The 24,878-nt window shown below is 48.9% G+C and overlaps 1 protein-coding gene across 2 annotated transcripts in view; it reads right to left on the bottom strand.

Annotated features, from left to right (window-relative positions):
• Positions 1–24,878, bottom strand: part of nt5c2a (5'-nucleotidase, cytosolic IIa) — a 149,981-nt gene that overhangs the window by 73,220 nt on the left and 51,883 nt on the right. For both annotated transcript variants that reach the window (XM_072479763.1, XM_072479762.1), the window contains one exon: positions 14,471–14,544. In XM_072479763.1, the coding sequence (XP_072335864.1) occupies positions 14,471–14,544 (74 nt within the window). The remainder of the gene's footprint in view (positions 1–14,470; positions 14,545–24,878) is intronic.

Below are 24,878 nucleotides of genomic sequence, written 5' to 3' on the forward strand. Positions count from 1 at the left end.
TCTCCTTCATTATCAATGCCATCCACACTTCTTACCTACTTGTTTTTTTAAAGATTCATATATCCTAGATGTTATAGCACAGAAGGAGGCCATTCGACCCATCATGTTCACGCTGGCCAACAAAGATCTGACTGCACTAATCCCATTTTCCAGCCCTGGAGGTTGTGGCAGCGCAAGTGAACATCTAAATATTTCTTCAACGTTACGAGAGTTTCAGACTGAACCACCTTTTCAGGCAGCGAGTTCCAGACTCTCATCGCCCTCTGGGTGAACAAGTTTCTCCTCAACTCTACTCTTAGCCTTCTACCTCCTACCTTAAATCATGTCCCGTGAACCCTCTACTAATAAGAACTAGGAGCAGGAGGAGGCCATCTGGCCCTTCGAGCCTGCTCCGCCATTCAATGAGATCATGGCTGATGTTTTGTGGACTCAGCTCCACTTTCCGACCCGAACACCATAATCCTTTATTCTTCAAAAAACTATCTATCTTTATCTTGAAAACATTTAATGAAGGAGCCTCTACTGCTTCACTGGGCAGGAAATTCCATAGATTCACAACCCTTTGGGTGAAGTAGTTCCTCCTAAACTCAGTCCTAAATCTACTTCCCCTTATTTTGAGGTTATGTCCCCTAGTTCTACTTTCACCCGCCAGTGGAAACAACCTGCCCGCATCTATCCTATCTATTCCCTTCAGAATTTTATATGTTTCTATAAGATCCCCCCGCATCTTCTAAATTCCCAACGAGTACAGGTAAGACGACCAAAACTGAACACAATACTCAAGGCGTGGCCTCACTAACACATTATACAATTGCAGCATAACCTCCCAGAATGGAAAAAGTGCCTTCCTATCCATCCTACCGATGCCCCTCAATCTTTTACGACCTCTATCAGGTCTCCTCTCAACCTTCACTGCTCCAAGGAAAAGTGTCCCACACTGTCCAATCTTTCCTCATACCCCAGGCCCTCCAGCCCAGGGAACATCCTGGTAAATCTCCTCTGCACCCTCTCCAGTGCAATCACATCCCTCCTATAATGTGGTGACCAGAACTGCACACAGCTGTGGCTAACCAGGGCTTTGTACAGTTCCAGCATGACCGCCCTGCTCTTGTATTCTATGCCTTGACTAATAAAGATAGGTATCCTGTAATCCGTCTTAAACACCTTATCAACTGTTCTGCCACCTTCAGGGATCTGTGGATATGCATTCCAAGGACCCTCTGATCTTCAGTACTTTCCAGAGTCCTACCATTCGGAGTGTAATGCTTTGCCTGGTTAGTCTTCCCCAAATACATTAGCTCATTTCCTCCACATTAATCACTGAACCTTGTGCACAAAATCACTAGTTTGTTAGCAGTGCAAAGTCCTGCACCGCAGCATAAAATCTTTATTGATTTCAATTACATTCAAGGGCAATATCTCTGCCCTATCTCAAGTCCAACAGCTGCAACCTCTCATTGCATCAATCCTTTATCCAGTTAATTATTTTTTTGGTCTCAATATGTCTTCTGATTTCAAGTGAACGCCCACATTCCAGTTGTAAAGGATATCCCAACTGACAATTTAATTTTCTATGAAAAACAAATCCATACAAGGCATTGTCACCTCGCACACACCTGGCCAGGATACCAGGAAATCCTGGCAACTCTCTCTAGTCTCAATCATTCTCTCTCTCACAATCTTTCTCTATATTTATCCCCACTATATTTAGTGGTCCTCTAGTTTCCAAATCTGGCAGCCTATTAGCTAAACCGATTCTCTTTCATCTCCAACAAATTGAAAACAAGATCAATCCCGCCGTTTCCTATTCTAACTTAATCTTTTCCACAGACTACAGGTTTCCTTGCCTTCTACAATGTACAGATGTTTGGAAAATAATTTGCAATCGCCTAACTAACCCTTGTTGTTTATCTCATCTTCTCTCACTGTTTACACCCCAGCTGGTGTTCAAAACACAGAGTTTTGGCTGGTGTTCAGATTTCTCAGCTTAACAAACGCTCCCACTGCAGCAGAATAAACCCCAGATGCTGCCTCACACCCGGCTGTCACAGATTCACCAGCCCAAGGGGCAAGGCGGGCCTCCTCCAGCCAGTTTAGGCTAATCCGTTCCCCAGTCTAGCAGCTTAACTCAGCCAAGTGAAGAAAATATAGAAATGTCGTCACACAGACCATTACTTCAACACAAACTGACCTCATACTATTGTACATTACTTTAAAACTCTCCGTGAAAATACCTGCTTTTTAAATCATTCATTCTTGAGATTTATCCTAAATAGACGGGGGGGCTCCTCCTCCCTGAACCACTGCAGTCTTGGCAGAGCTTTGATACACTTTAGGAGCTTGGTAGGACTGTTGTAAGGCTGCTAAGAACCAATCATGTTGGGATGGAACGGGAGTCACATAGAAGCCAAACCAGGTGAGATTGGCAGTTTTCATCCTCTCTAAAATGACGTCGGTGAATCAGTTGGATTCTTACAACAATCTGATCCAGATAGGGCTGGGATGGTGAGGAGGGCGAAATAATCCCCTCGATGGGGACAGTCCCAGCAGAACGCACCCCAAAAAAACAGCACTTCAAACCCCCAAGCCCAGCATGGGCCACTTTCAAAAGAGCAGAGGAGTGCAGGATTAACAAACTATTTCTTCATTAGATCCATTTTAAATTAAAGTTTCCAAAAACGTGAAATAGAAAAACTATTTCCATTAGTTATTGAGCAGCTAACTAAAGGGCATCACTTTCCTCATCAAAGGAGCAAAGGAGGATATTGAGAGAATTACTCATTTACACGGAGGGTGATTAGGGCATTAAGTACCCAACCAGAAACAACAGTGGAAGAGAATCCATAACAACTTATAAAAGTAGATAAACATTTGATAAACAATAAAGGGCAGAATGATGGTGCACAGCTCATTCAAACTGCAGCAGCAGTGGGCTAAATGGAGGCCCCTCGTGTGGGCTCGAATGGAAGGCCACCAACACTGGGAACCCCACAGGGCAGGGGTTTGTCCCGGTGCTGGTTAAATCCCCACTAGAGCAATCAGTGGCAGTTCATCGGCTGTCCACCTCCGTTCAGTACTGGGCCACACAGAGCAGAAATGGGAGGAGTGGACTACTGGCCCCTCGAACCTGCTCCACTGTCCAATATGATCGTGGCTGGTCCTTGGCTTCAATTCCACTTTCCTGCTCCCCCCCCCCCCCCCCCCCACCCCGTATCCACAATTCCCAGATCTAAAATCTATCTCAGTCTTAAATGTATTTAATGATGCAGCATCTACAACTGTCCAGGATAGAGAATCCCAAAGCAAAAAAACTCATCTGAGTTCTAAATGATTGATCAGCTGAGAATATTCCCCCCGTGTTCCCGATTCCACAGCCAAGGGAAACAATCTCCGTGTCTACCCTGACAAGCCCCACCCACCACTGAGAATATCTAGTGGCAGCAACAAGACATTGGCCTCCCCTCCTGATTCTTCGAGCCCCCCCTCCTGATGCCTCGAGCCCACACCTCCCTGATGCCTCAAGCCCACCCCCTTCCTGATGCCTCGAGCCCACCCCCTTCCTGATGCCTCGAGCCCACCCCCCTTCCTGATGCCTCGAGCCCACCCCCTCCTGATGCCACGAGCCCACCCCCCCTCCCTGATGCCTTGAGCCCATTCCCCTCCCGATGCCTCGAGCCCTCCCCTCCTGATGTTTTGAGCCCCCCCTCCTGATGCCTCGAGCCCACCCCACTCCTGATGTCTCGAGCCCATCCGTCCCTGATGCCTCGAGCCCACCCCCCTCCTGATGCCTCGAGCCCACCCCCCTCCCTGATGCCTTGAGCCCATCCCCTTCCCTGATGCCTCGAGCCCTCCCCTCCTGATGTTTTGAGCCCCCCTCCTGATGCCTCGAGCCCACCCCCCTCCCTGATGCCTCGAGCCCTCATCTCCTGATGCCTCAAGCCCACTCCCTTCCCGATGCCTCGAGCCCACCCCCCTCCTGATGCCTCGAGCCCACCCCCCTTCCTGATGCCCCGAGCCCACCCCATTCCTGATGCCTTGAGCCCACCCCCCTCCTGATGCCTCGAGCCCTCCCCTCCCTGATGCCTCGAGCCCACCCCCCTTCCTGATGCCCCGATCCCACCCGCTCCCTGATGCCCCCTCCGTCTGGTAAAATTCAGATCTCAGAACTTTTCATTTCTTGTCTCCTTAAACACTCAAACTCCAGTTCCCAACAAAGGCACCAGAAAACCTTTTAAACTTGAGAAGTTACTCCACCCATCATGCAAACTCCCAAAGACAGCCAGCATGCCACTCTCCATATATAACACAAACAGAAAATGAAGGATAAACTCAGCGGGTCTGGCAGCACATGTGGAGAGAGAAATAGAATGTTCCGAGTCGAATGTGACTCTTATAGAGGTTTACTGCATGAAAACAGGCCCTTTGGCCCAATTTGTGCGTACTGCCCAGTTTTTAACCACTAAGTGAGTCCCAATTGCCTGCATTTGGCCCATAATCCTCTAGACCCATCTTTCCCATATAACTGTCTGAATGCTTTTTAAAAGATAAAGTTGTACCCGCCTCTACTACCTGCCTCTTCTTTGGAACTCTCTAATACAACTCCCCATAGTTTTGAAGGCAGGTCAAAGGAATGGGGAATGAGTTTCACCTATTGATGACCCCCCTAGGGTTACCACAGTTAGCACCCAAGTCCTTTTTTGGGGTAACGCAATAAATAACAAATTATGCCTAAGCTGCGACTCCAACTAGCAGCTAATTCTTAACCTCCTTAATTTAGCTGAGAGCAATCAACGTCTTGGCTCATGATCTATGTCTGGGAAAAACACTGCTCTTGATACGAAACGGAGGAGTTTTTACTTCATGATATCTTATTTTAAGGCGTATTGTCTCACCAGTTGACAGGAGTGCATGGGGTTGGCATGGATGGTGTGAAGAATGATATGCCTCAAGTTGTGAGAACTCATTCCTGTGAGTTCACAGTGTAAGGAGCACATCATCCCCAGTAAACCCATTACACACACAGAGCAAAGCACAACATTATTTTACATTGAAGGCTGTTTTAGGGATGTCTTCAAAGGACTCCTAAACAGGTCAAACTCCTGGGAGCCCCCGCCTTGCGACCAATCAATATGAAAAAGGTTATTCAGAAAGAGATTAAACACTCGAGAGGATTAGAAACATGCAGAGGTGAAGACAAGGCGTTGGTACAACCCTCGGAACAACCCATCTATCTAACCCTCCAACACAAGTCATGTGTTGGTCATCAGTCAACTCAGAACTCAAAGAAGTGCGGCAGCAGGTGATCCTCCACCCAGAGGGACAGCCAAGATGTAAACAATGAAGGGCACCTGGTCATGAGAGATCTGCCATTGAGAGGATAAGGAGGCGCAAAGTTAAAAGTCCTCCAACTCAGTCAGCACGGATCCCCTGCCAGGTTTGGAGTACATTACAAAGGATAAACTGCTGCACGATACTGTGCTCAGACGATGCTCGCAGCATGCAAATAACTCATTCATATCAACAGCTCATGCCTCCGGTAAGGCGGCAGATTTGACTAAGTACAAAAGAAAGCGAAAAGATTTCAATTGCTAAAATAAACATCAACTTCCATTTAAAGTTTTAAAATCCAGGACCCGTGGATCCAGTCCCGTAGGCAAGAGCAGCCTATGGCACACCATTTGAGAGAGAGAGAAAGGGCGTGAGAGGAAAGGCACGTCCAATCCTAACTTTGGAATGAATTTGGCCAAGGCCAGCTCGGAGTGTACTGCAATAGCAACAACTCAAGGACAGAGTTAGTTAAACCCAACTCCTTAACTCAGCCCGAGTCTCCCCCACCCTCCCCCGCCCCCGGCAATGACCAGGGCTCAGCTCTCTCTATCTCTTGTCTTAAATGGAAAAGCATAAAAGGTTTTTCTAGTGAGCTCTGCTACTTGGTACTTTTGAATAGTAATTTTATTAATTTCTCATTTTATTAAATGATCGCTTTATTATCTTTGCTCAGAAAGCTGTTTATGTTTTCTTCATACTGTAACTTTTTTTTTGAAATTCGTGTTTGTGGGTCAAACCAGGGGCGAAATTCTCCCGAAACGGCGCGATGTCCGCCGACTGGCGCCCAAAACGGCGCCAATCAGATGGGCATCGCGCCGCCCCAAAGGTGCGGAATGCTCCGCATCTTTGGGTGCCGAGCCCCAACATTGAGGGGCTAGGCCGATGCCGGAGGAATTTCCGCTCCGCCAGCTGGCGGAAAAGGCCTTTGGTGCCCCGCCAGCTGGCGCGGAAATGACATCCCCGGGCGGCGCATGCGCGGGAGCATCAGCAGCCGCTGACAGTTTCCCACGCATGCGCAGTGGAGGGAGTCTCTTCCGCCTCTGCCATGGTGGAGACCGTGGCAGAGGCGGAAGGGAAAGAGTGCCCCCACAGCACAGGCCCGCCCGCGGATCGGTGGGCCCCGATCGAATTTTGGGTTCGAGGTGTACCTCATGTCGCCAGCAGTGCTCCTGACCGAGATCACTTTGTTAAGACAATATTACGCTGGCTGGCCGGTTAATGGTCATTCAGCAAGCTGTGTGAAAGCCTGAGTGCTGTTGGGGAGGGTGAGAGCAGGGAAAATGGAGCGTGCAGGCTGTCACTTCCAATGTGCTACCTCAGGGGCAGAGCTGATTGAGAAGGTGGGTGACCTGTAAAATATCAGTGGTAAAACTAAGCCACGAGCATTTAGATGGAACAATCATACCTCGACCTCCGTCCCCAGACACATTTGTTAATTTCATCTGAATCCTAATGCAGCTTAAACGTAATGGCCGCTCGGCCAATCAGCCCACCCACCAATCGTAGCGGCACACAGTCAACGTGAAGCCCCAGTCAATTACTGTTTAACTCATTTAAATTGGCTTCTTGATTGTCAGCAGAAGCACTTTCAATTCATGTGCATGCCCACCTATCGAAATGCGCGAGAGGGTGCAATGACATCTTTGTGCTATGAAGCACTTCTAGGTCAGGCACCCACCTGAGCAACAGAAACTCCTGGCCACTGACACAAGACACAAAAATGACAGTAGAGAAAAACGAGAGCCACAATTTTAATCTAAACTTGCAATAAAGTGTAAAATCAAGGGCTGTGTAAAACAGGCATCCAACCCAAACCCACAGGCACATTGTACTGATACAGACTCGCATCACATCCCAAAGCTGCAAATCAAGTTAGTTCTGACGGGCAATCACTGTTTGGAAGACCTGCACAACTGTCAATTTGGACAGACAAAGATCCCCCAAAATACATCAATAGCCAGGTCAGATGCGTGGCTTTGGTTGAATCAAGGCTATTGGTCGGGAAACTCCCTGCACAAATACTCAAACAGTTCAATCATCTGAAGGCCGATACTCCCAAAACTGTAACCCTCTCAGCAGCTCACCACAAGGTCATCTTCCGAGTCATGCCCCAGCTCATTTCCCCAATATTCCCAACTCCTGGATGCTGAAGACAAGAGTTGCCCCCATGTTGTCTTCCCCCAAAAGGCATCCATTCTAAGACATCACAGGCTGAGATCAAACCAGGGAGCAGGGAGCCTCTATTCTGCATGGTTCAGAGCAGTTGAGCGAAATCATTTCCCAACTAGGACGATTAACTCAGAATCCTACAGTCAGATGCAGGCCATTTGCACCATTCTGCCTGTACCTGCTCTTGTGTAAAAGTAATCAAATTTAGGTCCACTCTCCTGCTCTTGAATCACTGCCTGCAAACCTGTCTTCTCAACACACGTCAAATTGGTTTGCAATGTTCTTATGGAATCTGCTTCCACCGATCTCGGGTAGCGTGTTCTAAATCTAACACACCGCTGGAGGAAATTTCTCGGTTTCCCATCGAGTTCTTTGGTCAGTTATTTTAAATCTATAACCTTTGGCTTTTTTGCCCTGACCTTGTTTTGTCCTGCGAGAGGTCACTCAGCTCATGTGCAGCTTCCGTCCTCTCAACAGGGAGGTTGAAGCAAGGTCACAGCTGTTAAATACACTCTGATCAGGAGAGGGAATCACACAGACGGCACGCCCAACACAACACCTTCCTCCATTTCTACCCACTGCTCAGAGTAGAGAAACAGCCCAATAGCAGGCGTGCCATTATTCAAACCTTCACTTTAAGCCACCAGCACAGCGCTGCCTGACACATTCTGATGCTATTTTGTCAAATCACACCTCAACAGACCGGTTCTCACTCCTATGACGTTAATAAAGCGGCGTGTTAAATAACTTCAATGCCAACATGAACCTACACTGGTGCAATCGCTGGATTTTATCTGTTAAAACCCTTAATTCCTTCTTTTGCTAAAACCACCTTCTACCTCTTCAATTCTTCAACACAGACAACAATCTATGGCAAATAACTGAACAGATTATTCTGTGGACAGTGGACCCCAGTTAGTGACCACACTGTGTTTACCCCAGTTAGTGACCACACTGTCTTTACCCCAGTTAGTGACCACACTGTCTTTACCCCAGTTAGTGACCACACTGTGTTTACCCCAGTTAGTGACCACACAGTGTTTACCCCAGTTAGTGACAACACTGTGTTTACCCCAGTTAGTGACAACACTGTGTTTACCCCAGTTAGTGACCACACTGTGTTTACCCCAGTTAGTGACCACACTGTGTTTATCCCAGTTAGTGACCACACTGTGTTTACCCCAGTTAGTGACCACACAGTGTTTACCCCAGTTAGTGACCACACAGTGTTTACCCCAGTTAGTGACAACACTGTGTTTACCCCAGTTAGTGACCACACTGTGTTTACCCCAGTTAGTGACCACACTGTCTTTACCCCAGTTAGTGACCACACAGTGTTTATCCCAGTTAGTGACCACACTGTGTTTACCCCAGTTAGTGACCACACTGTGTTTACCCCAGTTAGTGACCACACTGTCTTTACCCCAGTTACTGACCACACTGTCTTTACCCCAGTTAGTGACCACACTGTTTACCCCAGTCAATGACCACACTGTCTTTACCCCAGTTAATGACCACATTGTATTTACCCCAGTTAGTGACCACACTGTGTTTATCCCAGTTAGTGACCACACTGTCTTTACCCCAGTTAGTGACCACACTGTGTTTACCCCAGTTAGTGACCACACTGTGTTTACCCCAGTTAGTGACCACACTGTGTTTACCCCAGTTAGTGACCACACTGTGTTTATCCCAGTTAGTGACCACACTGTCTTTACCCCAGTTAGTGACCACACTGTGTTTATCCCAGTTAGTGACAACACTGTCTTTACCCCAGTTAGTGACCACACTGTGTTTATCCCAGTTAGTGACAACACTGTCTTTACCCCAGTTAGTGACCACACAGTGTTTATCCCAGTTAGTGACCACACAGTGTTTAGCCCAGTTAGTGACCACACTGTGTTTACCCCAGTTAGTGACCACACTGTGCTTACCCCAGTTAGTGACCACACTGTGTTTACCCCAGTTAGTGACCACACTGTCTTTACCCCAGTTACTGACCACACTGTCTTTACCCCAGTTAGTGACCACACTGTCTTTACCCCAGTTAGTGACCACACTGTTTACCCCAGTCAATGACCACACTGTCTTTACCCCAGTCAATGACCACTCTGTATCACACCCTGTTTACCCACTGGTGACCACACTGTATGACAACTTCTTTACCTCAATTACTGACCACACTAACACACTCATTCCTCCCTTTGCCTCATCAGTGTTTAGGGAGTGGTGGTTTTTGAGCTTCTGTGTTTCAGTTCCCTTGGGTGTCAACACTATTTCTGGTCAAACTTCATAAAGTAGCTGAAATCGAATTCAGTCTGCTTTGCAATCATCTGCCAAGCTGCTGGGCCTGAAGAGCGAGCTGACCTTCAGTTCAGGGGCTAGGCTCTTCTCTTGGCTCAGTGATCAGCCGGAGATAACTCTGAACAAACAGGCACAGTTCTGGGTCACCTGTTTAAAACAAGACCTTACCCATAGCTCAGCAAGCAGTCTAGTATTCACTTTCACGTTATCAATAAGAGTTCCCAGATTCCACCTCTGATCTGGAACTGCTGATTTCATCCAGAGTTTGGGACCAGAGTGTGACGGCCTGACTTCAACAAAGCCCGATTACTAGTTTGGGAATTTGGGAATCTCTCAGCTAAGTTTTTTTCAAGCTAGAATTTAGATTTGCAGTAAACCTCTGACTCAGATCTTTGAAACAGCGAGTTAGTTAAGGAGCCTAGTTAACAGAAACTACCTAAGTCCTGTGAACATCAGCAAAAAATGAATAGCTGTTAATCTGTGACAGGATTCTGACTTAATAGTTGCAACTTGGATGTGGCACATCAGCTCTCTATATAACGTAGACAGTTTTGCTGCAGTGGAGTATGGAAGCACAAAAAGCCCTGAAAAGTGAGGACGAACTTTGGAATTTGATGCAGATGGGAAAGGGGTTGATGCTTTTTATCAGCTTTCAGAAATTAGGGAGTGTTCAAGGTTACAATTAGGGAGTAGGGAGCAGACTGATAGGTTTTTAAGACTTTACTCTGCTAAATGTGGGCAGGAATTTAAAGTGGTACTGGGGAGCTATGCACTGCATTAAGTTTATAGCTTAACTAATTAAACTACCTAGTATAACTACAGTTTTGTGATATTGTTAAACTTCAAGCCTAATTAGTCAAATTAAAAACAATAAAGATGTCAGGGCAGGTCACTTATTGCAACTGTAGCATCTGGACACCACAGTGTGATCAACGGCAACCACATCTGCAGCAATTGTTTGCACATTCTGGGGTCTAACTGCAGAGATAGTGAATGGATTGATCAGCGTTCTTCGAGAATGGGAAAAGCAGGTAATGTAGCTTATTTTGTTTTCCAAAAAGCATTCGCCAAGTCACTACATAAAAAGGAACTGCACAAAATAAAGCTCAAATGTTGTGGAGGGTATCATATTTGCAAGGGTACACGATTGGCTGGCGAACTAACAGCAAACAGAGTTCGGATAAATAGGTCAAACGGCAACTGTGACTGGTGGGGGCCTCAACTATTTTTTTGTCCAATTGTTATGATTTGTATTACTGGCAGATGAAGTGGCAGACTATAGTGTAGCCACATTTTCAGATGATACAAAGATAGGTAGAAAAGGAAGTTGTGAGGAGGATATAAAGTGTCTGTATAGGGATATTGATAGGTTTACTGAGTGGACTAAAAAATTAGCAGATGGGCGGCATGGGCTCAATTCTGGCCTTGGGTGACTGTGTGGAGTTTGTACGTTCTCCGAGCCTCCATGGGATTCATCCGGGATCTCCGGTTTCCACCCACAGTCCAAAGGTGTGCAGGTTAGGTAGATTGGCCATGCTAAATTGTCCCTTTGTGCCCAAAGGTTAGGTGGGGTAAGGGGTTACAGGGATAAGGCAGGGGAGTGGACCTAGGTAGGGTGCTCTTTCATAGGTGTAGATTCGATGGGCCGAATGGCCTCCTTCTGCACTGTACGGATTCGATGATTCTGCAATAACTGTGGTGAAAATTCTATATTCTATAAGCATGAGGTTGTCTATTTTAGCAGGGAAAATAGAAAAGCAGATTATTTAAATGGAGAGATTACAGAATGCTGCAGTACAGAGGGATCTGGGTGTCCGTGTACATAAATCACAAGAAGTTAGCATGCAAATACAGCAAGTAGTTAGGAAGACAAATGGAATGCTGTCATTTATTGCAAGAGGGATGGAATAATAAAGCAAGGAAGCCTTGCTACAGCTTTTAATGAATAATCTTTCTTGTCACAAGTACACTGCAATGAAGTTACTGTGAAAATCCCCCAGTTGCCACATTCCGGCGCCTGTTCGGGTACACAGAGGGAAAATTCAGGATGTCCAAATTACCTAACAACACGTCTTTCAGGACTTGTGGGAGGAAACCCACGCAGACACGGAGAGAATGTGCAGACTCCGCACAGACAGTGACCCAAGCTGGGAATCGAACCTGGGACCCTGGCGCTGTGAAGCCACAGTGCTAACCACTTTGCTACCGTGCTGCTGTACAGGGCGTTGGTGAGATCACACCAGGAGTACAGTGTACAGCTCTGGTCTTCAGAAGGCAGAACCATACTTGCATTGGAAGCAGTTCAGAGAATGTGCACCAGCCCGATTCCTGGGATGAAGGAGTTATCATATGATGAAGGTTGAGTGGGTTGGGCCGAAACTCATTGGAATTGATAAGAATGACAGGAGATATTATTGAAATAAGTTTCTTAGGGTAAATGCTGAGAGGATGTTTCGTTTTGGTGGGGAAATTTGGAACTACGTGGGGGACAAACCTTTTAACTAAGGAGTCACGTAAGACAGAGGTGAGGAATTTCTTCATCCAGAGGATTGTTAGACTTTGGAATTCTCTCCCCCAGAGTGTGGTAGAGGCAGAGTCACTGAACATATTAAAGGCCGAGTTAGACAGATTGTTCGTTGACAGGGGAGTCGAGGGTTTTGAGGGCAGGCAGGGAAGTGGAGTTACGGCCACAGTCAGATCAGCCAGAATCTTATTGAATGACGGAGCAGGCTCGATGATCCAAATGGCTTACTCCTGCCGGATTTCTCATGATGATCACAGCTGGAATATTATAATTCGGCTCAGTGGCCTCTTTCTTGGGACAGAAAAAAGTGAATCGGCCAGGGCTTCCACAGCTGCTAAGTATCCAATCATTCCTGCTGGACATTGAGAGGTGGGTATGGGCTCGAGTGTGCCTAGCTGTGATGCCATTCAGTTAAATATCCCGCCAACATTCACCATAAAACCTCACACATCAATAATAGCAACAGTCACTTAGGGGGAGGGTAACCGATTCCAGTCTAACTGAATTCCAGCTAAAAGCAGGCAAGGAGAAAATAAAAATAAACCAAACTTCAAGCATTAAAACATCTTTCAGGGCCTTCCTGTGAACTGTTGCTGCAGGTTAAACGTGTCTACACTTGCTATGGGGGGAGTTTTGGTTTTTCCAATGAGTTTCAGCGTATTTAATGGAAAGGAAATGTGTTAAATGCTGCAATGTGAAAAAGCAGCCTGCTGTTCACTAGGATTCACCATTTTGTGGCAGGAGATTTGATCCTGATTGCACACAGATTCACTGTGCACTGCATGTGTGCGTGTTGCACAACCTCAAAGGCAGCCAGATAACACAGGATATTATTTCTGGTTAATCATTAGGAGCTCTGTAGGTTGATAATGGAAGGCTACATTCAGAAAGGATATTATTGCCATAGAGAGAGCGTAATGAAGGTTTAACAGGCTTGTTCCGGGGATGGTGGGACTGTCTTTTGCAGAGAGATGGGCAAACTGGGCCTGTATTCTCTAGAGCTACGAAGAATGAGAGGTGACCTCATTGAAGCCTACAAAATACTTGAAGCAATGGACAGGGTAGATGCAGATTGGGGAGTCCAGAGCCAAGAGGCACAATTGCAAAATGAGGGAGGAGCATTTTAGGACCGAGATGAGAAGAAATTTCTTAACACAGATGTATTTGAGCACCAAGTACAGGCCTCTATACAGCAGCATACCTTCTGTATAAAGTCCTCTGTTGCTGCCAATAATGAGGCCTCTGCATTTACTAGTTCCAAGAATTGAGTCCGAAATCCCCTGACACTGCAGGAAACACTGTGTACAGTTTTGTACTGGTTTTGCCGGGAAGAGATTAGGAAATAGCACTGCTGGTGCGAGTGAATGTAAAGCAATCTGGGAGAAGTTGGCAGCTTCACTGAGTGGAATGCTCTTTCTGATTTTGGCTCTGAGCTGGTTGTACTGCGTAACACACTCAGACTGTTGTACCTACAATGTTTATTCATAAGTTCATAAGATGCAGGAGCAGAATTAGGCCTTTCAGCCCATCGAGTCTGCTCCGCCATTCTATCATGGCTGATATGTTCCTTATCTGATACCTACAATATTACAGGCCAAGAGCTGGATTGCAAAATCAACCAGAGCATCTCCTCCCTGGAACACATGACCTAGGAAGGATCATTATTGGAACAAGAAAGGAGGAGTCATCCAGTTTGCCAAATTGGTTTCGTTATTAGTCTATTTCACTTAAATGTAGGCTCCTGGGCAAGTCACTACATTCCATTCCACTTGAATGTGGTGTTCAAGATGTCAGCGCTACAACAGCAGTTTGGGTTATAATTGTGCCCCGTATCAATGCATTGAAGTTAGGATCGGGGCTCCTGCTGGAACCTGTTATGTTGACGTCCCGCGAGGGCAGACAGACTCAGCTGTGATCACCACTACAGCAGAGTAGCCCGTCAACACTCAGAGCCCAGGCTCATACACAAAGTCTGGCCTCTGGAAGCTGCCAAAGCTCAGGGAACACGAAAGTGGCAGGAGGGAAGAGAGGTGGGGTAAAATGTAGCAGTTCGAGACACCACTTGGGCAGTGCTCTCTGAATTTGTCAGCAGAAGAGAGACTCTGTTTTAAATCGAAGAATTCCTTTAGAAATAGCAATGCTCACCTGCTAGGGTGTAGTCCATGTCAAATCCAAAGCATTTAATCTTTTCCATTGCCAAACTACGATTAACAAACACTCTGAAAAAGAAAAAGATGAGTAAAGACAAACGTAGGTACCTTACAGTCTGAAACAGGAGAATTTATAATAGAGAACAAGGAAATAGCAGAACAATTAAACAACTACTTTAGTTCTGTCTTCATGGCTGAAGACACAAACAACCTCCCGCATGGGTTTCCTCTGTTGCTCTTTTTAGCCTTAGTTTATTACCTCTGATTATGTCACCTCTGCTCATGAGTGGCCAGGTATCTTTCTGATACCGCCACGTGGTTCAAGCTCGAGTTATGATTAATAAGTCAGCACACCGCTTAGTAAGATTGAAATCAACGGTCATTTATTATATACAACAAGTAATGCTTACACAATAATGCTACTATCTATATAGGAACCTACCACTACTGGCCAATACTTAACTTTAGGAAGGGCCCACCAGGTCAGGGAAACGAATGGCTTATCGAATCGGATCTGGCCCGCGGGATTCAAAAGGCTGATACGGGTCGATGGCTAGGAGTCTCTATCGGGTAGCGATCGCTGGAGTCAAACTTACGCTTTCTGGTCGATGTTCTTGCGAAGGTCGTGAGCAGGCGAAGAAGGGAGAGACAGAGAGATCTGAACTTGGCCCCTCACTTTATAGGGTCCCGGGGCTTCCCGCCTCTCGGGACGGCCCTTGACCCGGAGTCCCAAGTGATTGAACTTGTTCCCAATCACTTGGTTCGATATATCCAATAACGGGGCGATTCCTCGATCGGGGGGTGGTCGCTCACCTGTCTTTGTTTCGGCCACTGCAGGCGCCGACAGGTCTGGCCCGGCATTCAATTGCTAATATGTTGCAATTGTTCCCGGGGATAGCCCATTAAACTGCAGATGTCTGTGTTGATGTGCTGCTAATGGTCTTGAGTATCGGTCTGGGCCGACTTCCCCCGAGCCGAATACGCTATTCTGTCTGCAGCTGTCCGTTTGTGTCCTTTTCCCATCAGCCTTTTCGGTTAGCCATTTTAAATCAGGTTTTGGCCAAATTAATAGGGAATCAGCCATTTTAGGTGGCTACACCTCCCACAAGTCCCAAAAGACGCGCTGTTAGGTGAATTGAACATTCTGAATTCTCCCTCTGTGCACCTGAGCAGGCGCCGGAATGTGGTGACTAGGGGCTCTTCACAGTAACTTCATTGCAGTGTTAATGTAAGCCTGCAATGAAGTTATGTGAAAAGCTCCTAGTCGTCACATTCCGGCGCCTGTTCGGGTACACAGAGGGAGAATTCAAAATGTCCAATTCACCTAACAACGCGTCTTTCAGGACTTGTGGGAGGAAACCGGAGCACCCGGAGGAAACCCACTGAGACACAGGGAGAACGTGCAGACTCCGCACAGACAGTGACCCAAGCCAGGAATCGAAACTGGAACTCTGGAGCTGTGAAGCAACAGTGCTAACTACTGTGTTACCATGAGAATGAGATGTTGCTTAGCGACCAGGGGCCGCTTTAGGAAAGACAAACCTCGTGATTATGTTTGAACTGAATTCAAAGCAGATGGAGTTTCAAAGTTAGAAAGTGAACAGCTCTCGGCTCTGCTACTAACAGGAAAATCATTCAATGGAGAAATAGGCAGGACAGCAAATTCAGCAACTAAAGGACAGTTAGTTCGAGCAACTAGGGAATTAAGAGAAGTCTCCAGGAATATTGAAACTAAAAGGAAAACAGGAACTTGATTTTGAACAGGGTACAGCTTGTTCACTGAGGTTACAGACAGCCCTGGAAAGGACAGATTGGTTGAAATCAGCGAGACAAAAACCAGATATCTGAAACAATCCGGTTATAACCTGCCTACTTACGATTGGCTGGGGACTAATGACTATCCCACAATCCTATGGTAGTATGAACTTCCCCAAAGAGTGGGGCGGAGAAACTCCTAGTATAAATAAGCTGGCCAGTTCAGGAACCAGCAGGAAGGAGAAGGTAGCAAGGGAAGTTACTGCTACTGTTGTGTATATATTATTATAGTAAATAAACGTTATTACTTTGTATCCTTAAAACTCGTGCTGGATTCTTCGTGGCCCTTACAAAACTGGCGACGAAGGTAAAAGTGAATAGCTGTCTACACTGCTGAAGCAACCTCCCTGGATTTTTGTTGGATACAAGTTGGAAGTTGTTTTCTATTATACCATGCCTCTGTACGGACGTTTGGGTGTTTTTGATGCTGCGCTGGAAAGCTGGAACCAGTACACACAACGTATGCGTTACTATTTCCGGGCAAACAAGATCACTGAAAACGAGCGCCAGGTGGTCATATTGCTCACCGCCTGCGGGCCGCATACGTTTGGGGTGATTAGGAGCCTTACGTACCCAGCTGCGCCGGACACCAAAACGTTTGACGAACTTGTGAATATAGTGGGGCAACACTTTAACCCAACCCCGTCCACGATAGTCCAGCGTTACCGGTTTAATACCGCTGAGAGGACCCCTGGAGAATCCCTTGCCGATTTTTTTATCCAGGCTACGCGGGATTGCGGAATACTGTGACTATGGTGAGACCTTGTCAGAAATGTTACGCGACCGTTTGGTTTGCGGTATTAACAATGCAGCAACCCAGAGAAAGTTGTTAGCGGAGCCAACATTGACTTTTCAACAGGCCATTCAAATAGTATTGTCCCGAGAGAACGCAGAGCGAGGAGTACAGGAGTTACAGGGAATGGAAGTGCATGCCTTGGGGCGCAACCCCTTCCGTCCGAAAACGTCCCCCCGCACTCCTGCGGTACCTTGGGCGAGGCAACGACCGGACCGACGCCAGTGGCCATCGGACATTCCTCCCCGAAGGGAGCCTTCTCCAGAGCCAATGGATGAGGAGCCATGTCCGTGTCAGACTTGTAGGCGCCGACCCCGTCGCGGACGGCGGTCCTGGGGACGCCAGAGGCGTCGTCGTTCCGACCGAAACTGGGACCAGCCCAGAGGCCGTAACTGGGACCAGCCCAGAGGCCGTACCTTCCATGTGGATGAACCTGTGGCGAACACTGCTGAGGACGTGGAGACGGAGGACGACTGCCTGCAGCTGCATTGTGTGGCAGCTCCCCGTGTGGCCCCCATTAAGGTGACAGTACGGGTCAATGGCCACCCGCTGGAGATGGAGTTGGATACTGGCGCAGCGGTCTCCGTCATCGCCCAGAGGACATTCGACCGCATCAAGCAGGGTATACAGACCCTTACATTAACTGACTCACAGGCCAGGTTGGCCACCTACATGGGGGAACCACTGGACATTGCAGGAACTACAATGACCCCTCTTGTCTATGGACGCCAGGAGGGGCGTTTCCCACTTATCGTAGTGCGTGGCCATGGGCCCAGCCTGTTGGGTCGGGACTGGTTGCGCCATTTGCGGTTGCAATGGCAGCACATCCTCCAAACAGTTTCTGGAGGGTTGACTGAGGTGCTAGGACGATACCCAGAGGTATTCCAGCCTAGTTTGGAGAAAATAAAAGGGGCCGTAGCCCGTATCCAAGTTGAACCAGGAGCCATGCCGCGGGGTGCGCCCAGTGCCTTACACTTTGCTCGAGAACGTAGAAGGGGAGCTCACTCGTTTGGAGAGTTTGGGTATTATCAGGCCCGTCCGTTTTGCTGACTGGGCAGCACCAATTGTATCAGTAATGAAGCCAGATGCCACAGTTCGCTTGTGTGGCGACTATAAACTTACAGTGAATACAGTTTCCCGACTCGACCGATACCCAATGCCTCGCATAGAGGATCTCTACGCGAAACTTGCAGGTGGACTCTCATTCACAAAATTAGATATGAGTCACGCCTACCTGCAGTTGGAGCTGGACCCTGCCTCCCGACCATATGTAACAATTAACACACAATATACACGGTTGCCCTTTGGAGTATCCTCTGCCTGCTCAATTTTTCAACGTGTTATGGAGGGCATTTTGAGAGGTTTACCACGTGTGGCTGTCTACCTAGATGACGTGTTGATTACAGGGACGTTGGAGCAAGAGCATTTGGAAAATCTGGAGGCTGTTCTTAGACGCCTTTCGGAGGCTGGAGTCCGTTTACGTCACACAAAGTGCGTATTTCAGGCAAAAGAAGTAGTCTACCTAGGTTATCGGGTGGACCGCGAGGGTCTGCACCCCGTCGCAGAGAAGGTGCGTGCAATTCAACATGCCCCCACCCCGACTGACACTTCGCATCTTCGTTCTTTTCTCGGTCTCGTAAACTATTACGGGAAGTTCCTCCCCAATCTGGAAACTACGCTGGCCCCCTTGCACCTGCTGCTAAAGAAAAATCACACCTGGGTTTGGGGTCAGCCGCAAGAAACCGCTTTCCGGCGGGTAAAGCAACAATTGTCGTCGTCTGGGTTACTAACCCACTATGATCCGGGAAAGCCTTTGCTCGTCACATGTGATGCATCCCCGTATGGTATTGGGGCCGTCCTGTCCCACAAGATGGAGAACGGGGCCGAGCGACCGATAGCTTTCGCCTCCCGCACATTGACTACAGCGGAGAAAAAGTACGCGCAGATCGAGAAGGAGGGCCTGGCAGTGGTTTTCGCGGTGAAACGCTTCCACCAGTATGTGTACGGCCGCCATTTCACTATCGTGATTGATCATAAGCCCCTGCTGGGACTTTTCAGAGAGGATAAGCCAATACCGCCCATTGCTTCTGCACGGATCCAGCACTGGGCTTTGTTGCTTGCTGCATATGAGTATTCTCTGGAGCACAAACCAGGTACGCAGGTAGCAAATGCCGACGCACTGAGCCGATTGCCTTTATCGACCGGCCCCATGTCGACCCCCACGACCGGTGAGGTGGTTGCAACCCTAAATTTTATGGACACCTTGCCTGTCACGGCATCACAGATCCGTGAGTGGACCCAGACGGAGCCAGTCTTGTCAAAGGTTCGGCACATAGTCCTGTATGGTGAGCAGCATAGACAGCTCCCAGGCGAGTTGAGGGCATTTTCCTCCAAGCTGTCAGAGTTCAGCGTGGAAGACGGCATCCTCTTGTGGGGGACGCGTGTGATTGTCCCGGAAAAAGGCCAGTAGCTGATATTATCAGACTTGCACAATGGGCATCCGGGCGTGACCAAGATGAAAATGTTGGCCCGGAGTTATGTCTGGTGGCCAGGCCTCGACACCGACATTGAGAAGGTGGCCCAAAACTGCTCCATTTGCCAGGAGCATCAGAAGCTTCCGCCGGCCGCGCCCCTACATCACTGGGAATGGCCAGGGCGGCCTTGGGCACGCTTACATGCAGATTTCGCAGGCCCTTTTCAGGGATCCATGTTCCTTCTACTAATTGACGCCCAGTCCAAGTGGCTGGAGGTGCATAAGATGCAGGGGACAACGTCCTGCGCAACAATTGAAAAGATGCGTTTATCATTTAGTACGCATGGCCTCCCCGAGGTGCTGGTCACGGATAATGGCACTCCATTCACGAGTGAGGAGTTTGCTAGGTTTACAAAGATGAACGGCATCCGCCATATCCGCACTGCCCCTTACCACCCGGCTTCAAATGGGTTGGCAGAGCGTGCAGTGCAAACATTCAAAAGAGGCCTAAAGAAGCAGTCTTCCGGATCCAAGACACGAGACTGGCTCGCTTTTTGTTTACGTACAGGACCACCCCCCATGCAGTGACTGGGGTAGCTCCCGCAGAACTCCTAATGGGCCGAAGACTTCGCACCCACCTTAGTATGGTCTTCCCGGACATTGGCGCAAAAGTACGCTGCACACAAGAACGGCAGGGACAGGGATTGTCTCGGCATCGTCCGATTCGGCAGTTTGCGCCCGGTGACCCAGTATTCGTGCGGAATTTTGCTGGTGGTGCCCAATGGGTTCCTGGTGTAATCTTTCGCCAAACGGGCCCTATATCTTACCAAGTGCAAGCCCAGGGTCGTCTCCAGCGAAAACACGTAGACCACGTCCGGTCCAGAAGATCATCCCCTCAAAAGATTCCCCATCCCCGGAGCTCATTTCAACAGCCGCAAAGACCAGAGACAAGGGAAGGTAGTCCTCAAAATCTTCCACTGGTGCCTCACTCGAAGCCTGCGCAGGTCGTTACGGGACCGAATGGAGATAGAGACGCTGACATGACGGAGGCAGCAGACTCTGACTCCGAGATGGAGACACAGGATGCATCAGAGGGGGAATCCTCGGGTCCACAGGCCGTGGATGTACAACCGCGCCGTTCATCACGGAAGCGCCGGTCTCCGTCTCGTTACACGCCGCCTGATCCAGCGCCGCGTGCAAATGGCGTCCGGCCTGTGGCCAAACGAGTTCGACACCTTCCTTCGCAGGGTCTTCGGTGGATTCCTTGGACTTTGGGGGGGGAGGGATGTTATAACCTGCCTACTTACGATTGGCTGGGGACTAATGACTATCCCACAATCCTATGGGAGTATGAACTTCCCCAATGAGGGGGGCGGAGAAACTCCTAGTATAAATAAGCTGGCCAGTTCAGGAACCAGCAGGAAGGAGAAGGTAGCAAGGGAAGTTACTGCTACTGTTGTGTATATATTATTATAGTAAATAAACGTTATTACTTTGTATCCTTAAAACTCGTGCTGGATTCTTCGTGGCCCTTACAAAAAATCCCAAGGTCGATTTCCTTCTTTCCAGTCTTTGAAACAATGGTATTCTGTTGGGGTCTAAGCACCTGAGAGTTTGTGTTGAAGCTTGGAAATTCAAGACAAAAGAATACCGAAAGGAGAGTTGGAAATCCCAGAGGTGGATCCTTGATAAAGCAACTGAGAGAAAGCATTGTTTGAAAGAAGATTCTAAGGCGTGTCTTTGAGAGTAGAGTTCGGAAACCCTCATGAGGGAATCACCTGGGGTGAATTTGAGGAGAAATCTAGAGAAGTCTGATTAGGTGTGACATCTGCCACTTGGTTTCAGAGTAGGGTGTTTCTGATAACAGTTAGCCTGTTGGGTCACAGGGACTGTGTATTTACTGAGAACAGTATAGCATTAAGATATATTTTGTAACCTGTCTTATCTTGAAATTGATGTACATTTGTGAATAAGTGAGAGTGAAGGAGTATTATATTACAGAAAAACTTTTCATGGTTAACAAATGTTTCTTTTACTGTTGTTAAAGGCTAATTAACAGTCCTATGCCTCTGTTCCTCCATCATTTCTAAAAAAAAGTGTAAATTATGGTCGTTTGAGCCAGGGTTCCATTCCAGGATCGTCTCATCCAGTAGTAACATCAACGGAGATCATAGAACATACAGTGCAGAAGGAGGCCATTCGGCCCATCGAGTCTGCGCCGACCCACTTAAGCCCTCACCTCCACCCTATCCCCGTAACCCAATAACCCCTCCTGACCTTTTTTGGTCACTAAGGGCAATTTATCATGGCCAATCCACCTAACCTGCACATCTTTGGACTGTGGGAGGAAACCAGAGCACCCGGAGGAAACCCACGCACACACGGGGAAAACGTACAGACTCCGCACAGACAGTGACCCAGCAAAAATCGAACCTGCTATCCACTTGTGCTACCGTGCTGCCCACAAATCAAAATGATCGTAACGAAAGAGGGTCAGCCATTATCATATTGAATAGTGGAGCAGGCTCAAAGGACTGACTCGTCTACTCCTATTTCTACGTTTCTATGAAAAACAAACTCATCATTATCAGAGAATTGAGTGAGCAAAAAATAAAGGGGAAAGAAAAACACTGGGCTGGACTCTCCGTTTCTGCCGCTAAGTGCCGGTGCCAACGGAGAATCCATGGTGCTCCGCGACTGGAAAATCGGCATGGATCCCTCACCGATTCTGGTACCAGTGAGGGGCTAGCACCGGCGCCGCGTGGAACAACCATGGATCGCGCAGTGAAGGGCTGGAGAGTCGACGGATCCCGGGGCGCGCATGCGCAGATCTGACAAGCTGCAGGGCCAACATCCCCACCGGTCACGTCGGAAAACATGGCGCCAGCCGTGCTGGACTGCGAACCCGCCCACCCCGACCCCACAGCCAACTCCCTGGCTACCCCCGACCATTCACCCAATCCCTAGCAGAAGCCCCCCTGGCCAGCGACACAGACCCCAACCGAGTGGGCAGCACGGTAGCATAGTGGTTAGCACAGTTGCTTCACCGCTCCAGAGTCCCAGGTTTGATTCCCCACTGGGTCACTGTCTGCGTGGAGTCTGCACGTTCTCCCCGTGTCTGCGTGGGGTTCCTCCGGGTGCTCCGGTTTCCTCCCACAGTCCAAAGATGTGCAGGTTAGGTGGATTGGCCGTGATAAATTGCCCTTAGTGTCCAAAATTGCCCTTAGTGTTGGGTGGGGTTACTGGGTTATGGGGATAAGGTGGTGCCGTGGGGCTTAAGTAAGGTGCTCTTTCCAAGGACTGGTTCAGACTCGATGGGCTGAATAGCCTCCTTCTGCACTGTAAATTCAATGAGTGTGGCGGCGCTGGACACTATCCGCAGCCGGCATGCCAGGTTCCCAACCGCTGGGACCACACATGGCCTGGGCCATCGAGAACCCGGCCCATTGGATGCGGAATATAGAGGATGGGCCGGCTGATGACGCTCCAACGGCCTTGCAACTTCACGCAGACCGATGATGGTGCTTTGGAGGGGGCGGAGCATCGCGCAGCAGAGTCAAACCAGCGCCTGCACCGATTCTGGAGTCTGAATCCATTCTACGCTGGATCGCCGATCCCAATTTTGGCGTCGGGCTACGGAGAATCCCACCCAGTTTATTTGAAAAGAGGAATGAGAGCATTATTAAAGAAAAAAGAGCACACGGGAGAAGGAGAAAGAGAGAAGTGTGTGTTCTGGTCACCTAATCATTGCTAGACATAATTTTCCTCAAGAAAACATTGAGGGGTAATACGGATAATCCCACGTCAGGTATTTGCTACAAGGTGGTTACGGATTGGAGGTGTGTGTACTTTGAAAAAGAGGAAGTTTTAAAAAATCTGATGGAGAACAGAGAAATTCTGCTCACCCAGCCGGCGGCCCCTCCGCCGAGCCGGCAGCCCCCCACCGAGCCGGCAGCCCCCCCACCGAGCCGGCAGCCCCCCCACCGAGCCGGCAGCCCCCCCACCGAGCCGGCAGCCCCCCCACCGAGCCGGCAGCCCCCCCACCGAGCCGGCAGCCCCCCCACCGAGCCGGCAGCCCCCCCACCGAGCCGGCAGCCCCCCCACCGAGCCGGCAGCCCCCCCACCGAGCCGGCAGCCCCCCCACCGAGCCGGCAGCCCCCCCACCGAGCCGGCAGCCCCCCCACCGAGCCGGCAGCCCCCCCACCGAGCCGGCAGCCCCCCCACCGAGCCGGCAGTCCCCCCACCGAGCCGGCAGCCAGTGGCCCCTCGGCGATCCGGCAGCCCCCCGCCGAGCCGGCAGCCCCCCGCCGAGCCAGCGGCCCAGCCCCCCGCCAAGCCGGCAGCCCCTCGCCGAGCCAGCGGCCCAGCCCCCCGCCGAGCCGGCAGCCCCGCCCCTCGCCGAGCCGGCGGCCCAGCCCCCCGCCGAGCCGGCAGCCCCACGCCGAGCCGGCAGCCCCCCGCCGAGACAGGGGTATCGCTACACCAAAACCACAACCGCTACCCCTCCTTGATCTGGTCCAATCCATGACCCCTCCTCAACCACACGGCCACTGCCTTAGCCCCTCGCTAGCCCTCCGGAGGTGGCTACCTGTGCAGTGCATCAGATGTCATTATCCATCTTACTTTGATGATGTGCCAGTCAGGCCCCGAGATGCACTCAGATGGACATCCATTTGTTTAATGTTGCCTGAAGAACTTTTATTTCCTGTTGTTGATCTGGTATTGCGACATTTGTTCTCACAAGTTGCAATTACAGTGAAATCAGAAACTGAACTACCCGTTAAGTGTTTCAGTTGAGCTGCTGAAGCTGGTAGAGGTTTAATTTAATCTGAGCTCGCTACAAATCCCACAAATCTCCTACTCTGAAACAAAAGTTTTCAGAAACTCCATCAAGTTTCATGTTAATTGTACACTGGGTGTTTAATTTGTTCATTAGTTTATTTGTTAATTAGTAATAATACATTTTGGAGTAGGATGAAACGGTGGTGCTTAGATTGGAGGTTATAGAATGTGTGTTTCTGTAAATAAACACTCATTATATCCTTCATCATCTGGCTAACAAAGTTATAACATCTTTTGTCTCCTTAACGGTCTGCCTTTCCAAATAATACTCTTATTGGAAAGGTTTTTCAGATCTAGTTTCCTGGGTATTAAACACACCACACCACACCACCAGGCACTTTACGCGGATGGTCTTCTCTCCTGGTTCTATCACCAAGACGTTCTCTCAGCATCAGTCCAGGCAGTGGGTGCTGCAGATTATATCATCAACTGAGCACCACTGGCAAGTCCAAAGTTATCCTCATCCAATATCCCCAACAC

This window comes from Scyliorhinus torazame, chromosome 16 (genome assembly GCF_047496885.1).
Source record: "Scyliorhinus torazame isolate Kashiwa2021f chromosome 16, sScyTor2.1, whole genome shotgun sequence".
Classification (NCBI taxonomy): Eukaryota; Metazoa; Chordata; class Chondrichthyes; order Carcharhiniformes; family Scyliorhinidae; genus Scyliorhinus; species Scyliorhinus torazame.